We start from the raw sequence: 10,028 nt of genomic DNA on the forward strand, positions 1-10,028 counted from the left end.
CCAATGAGGTGGATTGTAAGATCTCACATTGGTTGAAAAGGAGACCAAAGCATACCTTCTAAGGGTGTGAAAACTTATCCCTAGGAAACGCGTTTTAAAACTGTGAGACTAACAGCGATACGTAACAGACTAAAGCAAACAATGTCTATTAGCGGTGACTTGAGCGGTTACAAAACTCCAAACTAGTTACCTTCCACCAAAGCCTTCTAAGAGTTTTACATGTTTTGTGCTTTAATTGTCAACATACTTGGTTGGTCGTGTTTTAGACTGGAATCTTTTACCAAAATTGTCGTTTAGATAATTGTTAAGACTCTCAATTGGAGAATCCAATTAAAATTTTAATCAAGTCTATTTGCACACAGTTCCAAATCTAATTTGCTTTTTTTCAAAGGTATGCCCCATCAAGAAAATAAAATGCAAATTAACATGATCATTGACCTGATATGACATATTAGAGCCACATTGGTTCTTTGAAGAACAAAAAAATTGATGAACAGGCACTAAGTCATAAAATAGTTATAATGATCACTTGACCAAGAGGGTTGTGTATGCATACATATATAAATAGCTATATACAAGACAAATCTGAAAGTCAAGTATTGATAACATTTAGTTCTTAGTTCTTTGTAACAAAAAATGAAGCTACGGACAGGGCCCTCTAAGATATGGTGTATGATTGAACATGTACATGACAGAAAATGTAATGAATCATAACTGACCAGGGAAATAGGCAATGTTCGTAACAACTTTCCCACAGTTTGTCGTTCATTTCTTTCACGTTCTGCAAAGATAAGATGAATTGAAGATTATATATACAAGAAATTTCTGATACAGGTGGGCAAGGCAAATCCTAAGGATCATAAGATCCTGAAAAAATTGAAACCATCACAATTAATTGCATTGTTCTTCTGAATGTTGTTCTTTCCTGGGCCCGAATCAAATATTGATTCCTCTTCCACTACAAGATGTAATGAGTTCAGATTTGCGAAGGCTCCACACGAGAAAAGAACTGTTCAAATGAAGGCGTAAGATGTGGAATCAGAGAAAGGAACTGTTGAGGTTTGCAGAGGCTCCAAGAGGACGGAGGTGTAGTGGAAGTTGAAGTCCAAGCCTAGAAAGTAAACAAATTGAGTGAGCATAAACCAATAACCTTTAAAGAGAATATCTTCAAGTGGATGCTTAACCACGGGCCTTCCCACTCCCAAGTGTAAGCTCCAAATCGTCCACCCCAACTTCATGAATTCTCTCGCCCTCCCATGGCTTCACTTTGCCATTCTCAAATTTTTTGAATTCAAACTCAGAGCCTCGCCCCCTGTCCGATGCAGCACCCCAGCCCATTGCTCCATGTCTGTCAACTGAATCGTGGAGAGAGTTTTGCTGGCTCACTGGTTTCATCAGATTAAATGTAGGGGAGGGAGGAGCAACAGAAGGTGCTACAGTTTGGAAACTGACCCAGCGGCCAGAGTCCACAGTTGAAGCATCAGACTCATCACATTCTGGAATTGTTGCTGGTGTAAGATGGCGGCATCTTGTAGGACTTGAAGGAGCAGAGACAGCGTAGAGGGGGTGGCGGAAAGAGGTCAAGTAGCTATTTGGAATGGACTCCCAGTCAGGTTTACGCTTCGAACCCCTCGATGTCGGGGAAGAAAGAGGTGGCGTAACAGGTGCACTGTTTGATATTCTGAGAGGTGCGAGATTAGCAGGTATAGAGGTTATATTTTGAAGGAATGGCAAAAGATAAGATGGATTCCCATCAAATCGAGTTGGGCTCGGAAAAGAGGATGAAGAAGGGCTGGCATGGTAGGATGGTACAGGACTTGGGAAACATGAAGATTGTGGGCTTGGTTGAAGAGAAGAACAGGCACTCATGTTAGCAGAAGTGCCAATATCAATCGGAGGAGGGTTGCATCCCTGTACAACGAATCAACAAAAAAGGTAAGAAACATGAATCAACAAAAAAGGTAAGAAATATACACAAGACATCAAATAGATTGCTGAAATCATGCAATGATTATAACGCATTTCACTCAGACGAAATGGAGGAGCACAAAAAACTAGCGCGAACATCATCTTTTAGCAGTTTCAAACAAAATCTAACACGCTAAAACGGAAACGGCACAGGGGAGAAACCTAATTAAATCCCAATAAATTGGGGGAGAGATAAATAAACTGGTACTACGGACTACAGAAGCTCTCAGATTTAGACATATGAACAGCTTAAGAATTCCGGATCTAAAAGAGGAAACTACAACACTGCTTTCACATACAGTCTTCCGCACTTACTCATTTCATCGCAACAAGAGATTCTTAAAACTCTCGAGTCCTCAAATATCCAGATCTAAGAAGACAAAACCAAATAACCAAAGATTGAACTCAAAGAGAACTGAAACAAACAAAAAAACCTAAAATAAACACAGATCAGGAGGAGAGACTATAATCACCACATCTCAAAATCGATTAAAAAAGTACTAAAAATCAAAAGCCATAGATTGAAGGAAAGGAGTCGCAGAACCTTGCGATAGGTGGTGCCATCTTCTTCAACCACCCAACCAGCTTCACTACAAAGCGCCTTCAAGACCTCGTTGTTGTCACAGTGCTTAGGAAGCTTATAGTTCCCCTGAGTTCTGAGACCAGTGTAGATCTTAGCAGCAATAGCCCTCCGCCGTCTCTCCCTCCTCTTATTGTTCTCCCTTTCCTTCCACGTCGGCGTCCTTCCCGATGACGCTCTACCTGTCATGGCTTCTTCAGGCATAACAACAAATCCCTCCGCAACAGCTCCAAATTCTTCTTCAATACCGGCAATCCAGCTCCGCCCTCGAACTTCTTCTAATTCTCTATCGCCTCCTACCGCTTATTCTCGATCAGAGAGCGAATTTTCGAGCGGCCAAGAGACAGAGAAAGAGAGAAACAGAGCGTGTGAAAAAAGTACTGCACCACACCACCAAGCAAACTTCACGAGAAGAGCGCGCTCTTTGTTGAACTTCTTCACAAGGAACCGCACTTTTAGATTCTTCCTTCTGATGGGGTAATTTGGGTATTACGATCAATCATTAGGGACATTTTAGTCATTTAAACGACCAAAATATTAATTTTGATTTTTGAAATATTTTAAGAATTTGTCGCATTGGTGGGTCCCAGTAGAAACACTTGTCAAGGCACGTGGATCAGTTGGCTCTATATTATATTTTTTGGTCAAAGTTTTTTTCAACTTCGTGTAATTTATATTTTATTTAATCATTTGTAAAAATAAGAAGAAAAAAAAATCAATTTAATTAAATTTTTTTTAAGTAAACATTAACATATTTTATTATTGCTTTTTAATTTCAATTGTTTGTTCCAAAATTCATCCTTGTATTTTCGATGTTAAAATAAAAAGGTTTATACTAAAATCATGAATTTTATTTTTTAATTTCTAATGCGAGTAATAAAATAAATAAATAGGAATATTTCTTCTAGTTTGGTATAGTTTTCGTTATTCAACTAATTTTTCTTATTATTTGTTTTAGTATCTTATTTTAATTACAAATGCTAGCTAATGGTAAAGTGGAAAAACTTTATATTACTTTCAATAATGCTAAATATATTTTTCATAATTAATATACTCATGTGTGCTACTAGGGACCCATATCATCCAATGTGTCGTTGGTCTTTATTATACTAGTAAATATTTGTGGTCCTTTCGATTCTCGATAATTATTATTTATGATTAATATTTATAATTTAAATATAGCTGAGTATGTGAATAATATATTTTTTTTTTTAGCTCAAGGATATAGGAGGATTCTAAGACAAAAAAAATTAAAATTAAAAATTTATGTAGATAGTTTTGGAATTATTTTGATTAATTTATTACTTAAAACAATTGTAGTATTATAATAAAGATATATATTTATATAAAATATGAAAATTGATGGCTTATGGTGGAGGAGAAAGAAAATAATAGAATAATAGGGAAGAAGAAGAAGCGTGTAGGGGGAGGGATGGGGCACGTGCGGGTGGGAAGGCGACAGGGAGTTGTGAGGTCACAAGTCACAAGGCCTAGCCACACGTGCAGCAGACAGACAGGCAAGCGTGCTTTTTCTGTCCTCTCGGGACCACCTGCCGCGTCTTGTTTTCCATCTTTATATTATTATTTTATTTATTTTTCTAACCCTCCAGCTCATCTCCCTGGTCGACGTTAACCACGTGGGGGACCTTTGTTTACGTGGCCTTATCAAGATTCATTGCTCCACCACCAACAATAATTAAAAAACAATACATTGAATTCTCCTTAAATTACAAATTCAGTTATCTATTTTTTTATTTTAAAAATATATTATAATTTATTATAATTTTTTAGTTTTTTTTTTTTTTTTTTTTTTTTTTTTTTTTTTTTTTTTTAATTTAACTCAAAGTCAAAATTTTCTTTAGAAATAAATATAATATATATCAGTTAATTTTAAAAAGTTAATATGCCACACTTACTACATAAAATTAAATTTTTTAAAATTTATTAGATATTTTAAAATTTTAAATATGTATCAAAATATATATTATATATATTATTAGTATATTATAATTTTAAAATTTAAATTTTTAACCACTTAAAAGTGAGTTAGTCTAACTCAAGAATCACGAAAAGTAAAACAAAGGGTATATCCTATATTTAATTTATAACGAAATTCCGCTATTTACTCATTAACGAAAAAGAAAATGTCATTCCATTTCAACAAAAGCCCACACCCAAATTCCATAGCTTTGGGTCCACTATCCCGATCATGATTTTCTTACTCCCCAGAGAGAAAAGTCCTTCCTTTTTTGGCCAGTTGTGGATGAAGAAGGATTCGAACTCCGATACCGTGGTTCGTAGCCACATGCTCTAATCCTCTGGAGTTACAGGCCCCACCCCATCTCCACTAGATTGTTCCCGAGACATTAAGTATTACTCATTTATACATAAATAATAATAACAATCAATTAGCAATTTAACTGCAAAACTATCCCAAAGCATTTTAAATGGCTCTTACAAAAACCAATACGAAATAAATAATCCTAAGCAGCAACGCCCGGCAGCCACATCCTTGCTGATGCATTCAGTAGCCGTCTGCTGCAATCGTATCAGTTACCAGAAGAAGAAATGATCTTTCCATTCACCAACACCTGCAAATGGTAGCAGCCCACACAACAATGGCAGAAAGACAAGCAGAAGGGCATAGAATACAGCACGGCGGGTCCAGTATGGCAAGATTGTGTTGCCATTTTTCCCTTGAGAAACCTTGACCGGGCCATGTAGAATCCTAAACAGTGTAGAAGTAAAAATATTTGCAAATAAATGCAATATGCACAAGGTCTCCCAGTACATGAGCCAATGCAATCCGCTTCCTCCCAGTGTGTCTATGCACAACTTCCCAGCTAAACCGCAGGCAACACCAAGCAGCAAGACAATGAAAGTAACTGGCATTGCCTGGTTTGAAGCGGACGAGCGTTGAAGAAGCAAGTAGGCAATTGCAAGAATCAAAATCACGCCAAACGCCATTCGGCTCACCACTTGAACTTGACAACTTAACATATGCAGTCCATTATTCAAAGATGCCATAGGATTTGGTATCCACCAAGATTTTGATTCCTGTAAAGACCACAGAACCTCAAATAAGTTCGTTGAATGAATGCTTTTGCTTTTAGTTCCAACAATATGTGATGAAAAAACTCATCAACAGCTGCATAACAAAGTAAATGGTTTTTGGGTTGCAGATCTACCAGTGTCATATACAAGCCATAACAAAAAGAAGGGGCTAGACTTGCCTTGGTTGAAGGTGTACAGATAGCAGTAGCTTCAGAAATTTTTTGGTAGGAATAAACGTATGCTCCGTACGAGATGGCCATCGACATTATAAGCAAACCAGCAACGAGGCAGTCTATGCACTTTCTAAGCAGTTCCGAATGTCTTGTGTCTTCTAACTGATTCTTGAACTTCTCTTCCTTAAAACAGGCTTTTGATATACCCATTGCCAATTTTGATCTCTCAAGATTGTTTAAGTCGCAATTGAGGGCAATTTGTGTTTCTTTCAACCTTAATTTCCTCATTGCAAGGCCAAGCTCCACTGTCTTAAGATCATTGGAACGTGCCTGTTCGACAACGGATTTTTCAAAAGTGCCAAGCGCTATCTCATTGCGATGGGAACCAACTGCCCTTGGGGCAACAGAAGTCACATCACTTTTCAGTTTACATAAAGCTAACTCATGAGTCAACGAATCAGAAAGGCTTTCCTTTACCATTCCAACTGAACTTAATTGATCAATAGGGGCAATTGTCCTAGAAGACTCGTCCGGGCGACATTCTTCCAAACGAGAGCTCCTTGTCACGTCTCTTTTCCTATCGAGGATCGAATCTACTTCGATTTTTTCTTCCTTGCGTTTGCTGGAGAAACACACTCCTGTTCTTGCAGATAATTCACTGATTGATCTAAGAGTTCTCAACGTGCTTTCAAATGATCTCTCAAATTTCTTCAAAAACCAATCAAGCTTGTCTCCAAAAACCTGTTTTCCATATAACCGGTCAAAGAACAGGCATGTGGAAGGAACTTCAGCATCTTGGACTCTGGGCAATACTGAATAAATAACAGTGAACTGTAGTTAGAGATCAAACTTACATTGACCAAAGATTCCTGGATAGCCGAAGTGCAAATCTGCAGGTACAAGACAATCTTGAATCATATGGCTCCACTAATATAATTATTTCGAAGAAATATAAGTCAGATCTTAGGAAAGAAGCGAGAATGGAACGACTCGGTGGTAAACTATCATCGATGGTAGACAGACAAGGGCCTGTGCAACATTTAAACCAAGGAAGCTGCACTTTACTTCAGCAGACAAGACCAACACCAGTGAATCTAGATTAACACCACACCTATGACAACATTATGCGAATTAAGAAGGAAAGCTGTCGAAAAAATATCCATAACAAATACTGCAATTTGAATAACAAGAGATTAGGATTCACTATCTTCTTATTTGAAATGATTCAAAAGAGTTACATGAATACCAATCTCATTTCAACAACATAGCCAAGGTGAGCTTAGCTCATTAGTAATTGACATCTGCCATCGATCAAGAAGTCAGAGATTCAAATCTTCCATCCACAAATATTTGTTAACTAAAAAAAATAAGGTTACGGAACATTTGGCAACTCACTTCTATACTACGGCAAGATTGTACATTGAGAGCCTGATTACTTTGTGAGTATTAGTTTCAATATACATGAGCTACTTGCATTCATATTATAGAGAACGGTAGCATACCACTGAGAGATGACCAACAGACATCCTTTCACCAGACCTTTCCTGCATCTCGAGCACCTAAAATCAAAATTAAAAAGCGCCTAAAAGATCAACAAACTATTAAAACTATCGGCAGCCCTGAGAAACACACAAACTCTTTGATCATCAAAGTTCTAAATATTTACAGAAAACTACATTCAAATCCAAAAAAACATATCATTTCAGCTCTGTTATCATCAAAGTTCTAAATATTTACAGAAAACTACATTCCACTCCAAAAAAAACATCATTTCAGCTCTGTTATCATCAAAGTTCTAAATATTTAACCATATTAAGGCATTGAATACGCTTTCCCACTTGATAACAAAGTTCATATTCAGAGACACATATCAAAGCAAAAACTCCCATATTAGTTTCAACTTTCCTCTTAGGTCTTATAACTAATTAATATGGATGATTAAATAGACAAGAAAAGAGTGTTATTGTCTTCAGTTACTACTAAAAATTGTAGTAATTTCTCCTGTTGTTACTCCTAAAAATCTGATAAGAAATATGAACATTAGACAATAAAATTTCAGAGTCTCTCTCAAAAATAGATCGTATGTATTAAATGTCAACATTCAAACCTTTTTTCCTGATAATTTGAAGGGAAAAGAACCATAAATTATTCGTATGACGTTGAATTGAGAAAGTTTTGACCTTTAAGAATCATTTAAGCGAAAACAAAACCACCAAAATACAAAATTTACCCTAGTTAGATAAACCCCATTAAAAAGGCGAAGAAGACAGAACCTGAGCAACAAAAGCTGCGAAGGACATTCCCAGTAAAAGCGCCACATTTTCAAAGTCGTCATCGGCACGCCGCGATTGAGCAATTAGAATCTTGCGGCGTCGGCGTTTGCAATTCACACCTTTCTGAAACAATCTCACGGGGGAAGAACAAGAAGACGACGAAGAAGGAAGTTCTTGAACATTGTCAACAATAACCCTTTTCTTCTTCTTCTTCTTCTTCTTCCTTTTGCGATTTAAACATGGCGGATGGTCGTAAAGAGTCCGGCTAGAGTTCTCCAGATACGAATCAACCGCCGCGGCTTCTTCGCGGTCGCTGTCAGTGGTTTCGTCAACGGAGGCGATGCAACTGGGTGCACAGATAGGAGCTTCGTCCATGGCCAAATGAAGAGCCGCCGTAACCATGGACTGGGAATTCTCGTTGATACCAAGCCAACGGGGAGACGAACTTATGATTTGAGCGCTCTTTTTTTTCTTTTCCTTTTTTTTTTTTTTTTTAATTTTTAAATAAATGATTCAAAACGGATTTCATTTCAAAATAGTAATAACAATAAATTACAAGTTTAATTAAAATATTTAATAGAATTTTCAACTAAATTCTAACCAATTCTGCCCCATTATTGAGTGTCTGAAATTTTCAAAATTTTCAAAATTAATATATTATTAAATTTAAATTTTATTTTTATCTGGTGAAAGCTTAATAATATTTAAAAATAGGTTAAACTTTGTCATATTTAACCTATCCAACATTTAAAATAATCAATAAAATCTATTTATATAAAAAAAAATGGAACCTTAAAGTTAATTTTATATAATAAAAATGTTAACTTTATTTATTTTTTTAGCACAAAATTAAAAATCATCCATTAATAAAATCATGAAATTTATATGTACATGTAGTTATGCTTGTAGTCAATTATTGTAAAAGATCGAGTTGACCTTTAAATTATTGGTATGTCTTATCTGTTGAATTATATATAAATTAATATATAAATTCAAGATATTATCCATAATAATAAATTACGTTGCATAAGTGTATAATATATATAGGAATCTCATATGTCAAATATTTAATAAAATATTGAGATAACATTAATTTTATAGTTGATGTGGTTGAGTTTAAGTTTTAATTCCACCATAATCTAACTATATCAACCAAAATCTATTTTTGGAGCGAATTACATAATTTTGTATTTTTTCACCGTTTGGTTTAAATAAAATGTTGTAATTTATTTAAAATTAAATTTAATATATACACATTAACAAAGATTAAAGGTCACAAATTAATTATATATATATATATATAATAAATTTGTAATTCTTTAATATGATATTTTTTTGCGAAATCATACATACTTTTGATAGATTTGAAATGTTTCAAAATGTATAAGGGAGGATGATTCATCAAATTTTTGTACTGAGAGTTATATGCTATTTAAGTCGTTGTGTTACTTTTTATTTTACTAGTCTAGATCATTGTTTATAAATAATTTTTTCAAAAATCTATTTACTTTTATATTATTTATTTATTTTTCAAAAGAAAGTTAGAAGCTTGGATAAATGCGGCCAACGGTGGCATGAACTTGAGTTGAATGATGAGTTATTTAGAGAGAATATCAAACCATCACTTATAAACGTCTAATAAAGCATGACCATGACAAGATGGGTGACATCCCAACTTCTAGATTTTATGCGCGTGCATTTCACGATGAAAAACAGCGAGTGCAGTTCAGGCAAATAGAGCAGCAGAGAAGAAAAACTCTACTGCCAACCGAACCACAGGATTATGACGGTCCACCGTGAACACGTCAGCCGAAAAGCGTCTAAATTTCCAAAATGCCAGTGAGGGTGGACGCCACACGGACTCTCAAATCCAATCAGAATCTGCAGCACTCATCTTCTTCATGCCACGTGGCATTCTAACCTCCACCCCTTTAATTTTCATTTCCCCATATATTTTCTCTAGCTAAAAATTGTAAATTT

At 35.5% G+C, this 10,028-nt stretch overlaps 2 protein-coding genes across 3 annotated transcripts; both read right to left on the reverse strand.

The window, feature by feature from the left end:
* Window positions 1-542: 542 nt before the first annotated feature.
* On the reverse strand, window positions 543-2,979 carry LOC111496902 (BES1/BZR1 homolog protein 2-like). 2 transcript variants are annotated; one of them, XM_023147464.1, is made up of 3 exons: window positions 2,513-2,979; window positions 1,151-1,911; window positions 543-781 (listed from the first exon to the last, which is right to left on the reverse strand). In XM_023147464.1, the coding sequence occupies exons 1-2, from the start codon at window positions 2,750-2,752 to the stop codon at window positions 1,180-1,182; spliced, it is 972 nt and encodes a 323-aa protein (XP_023003232.1). In that variant the 5' UTR covers window positions 2,753-2,979; the 3' UTR covers window positions 543-781; window positions 1,151-1,179. The 2 variants fall into 2 exon arrangements, with proteins under 2 accessions (XP_023003232.1, XP_023003231.1); XM_023147463.1 differs by having other exon boundaries at window positions 583-1,911.
* A 1,929-nt stretch (window positions 2,980-4,908) lies between these two features.
* Window positions 4,909-8,518, reverse strand: LOC111496899 (protein CPR-5-like). The gene is given in 6 exon segments (XM_023147456.1): window positions 4,909-5,113; window positions 5,116-5,605; window positions 5,782-6,516; window positions 6,630-6,665; window positions 7,278-7,334; window positions 8,049-8,518. Coding segments are annotated over 6 exon segments (1,761 nt in total). The 5' UTR covers window positions 8,451-8,518; the 3' UTR covers window positions 4,909-5,072.
* Window positions 8,519-10,028: the final 1,510 nt, after the last annotated feature.

This window comes from Cucurbita maxima, unplaced genomic scaffold (assembly GCF_002738345.1).
Source record: "Cucurbita maxima cultivar Rimu unplaced genomic scaffold, Cmax_1.0 Cma_Scf00023, whole genome shotgun sequence".
NCBI classification, from domain to species: domain Eukaryota; kingdom Viridiplantae; phylum Streptophyta; class Magnoliopsida; order Cucurbitales; family Cucurbitaceae; genus Cucurbita; species Cucurbita maxima.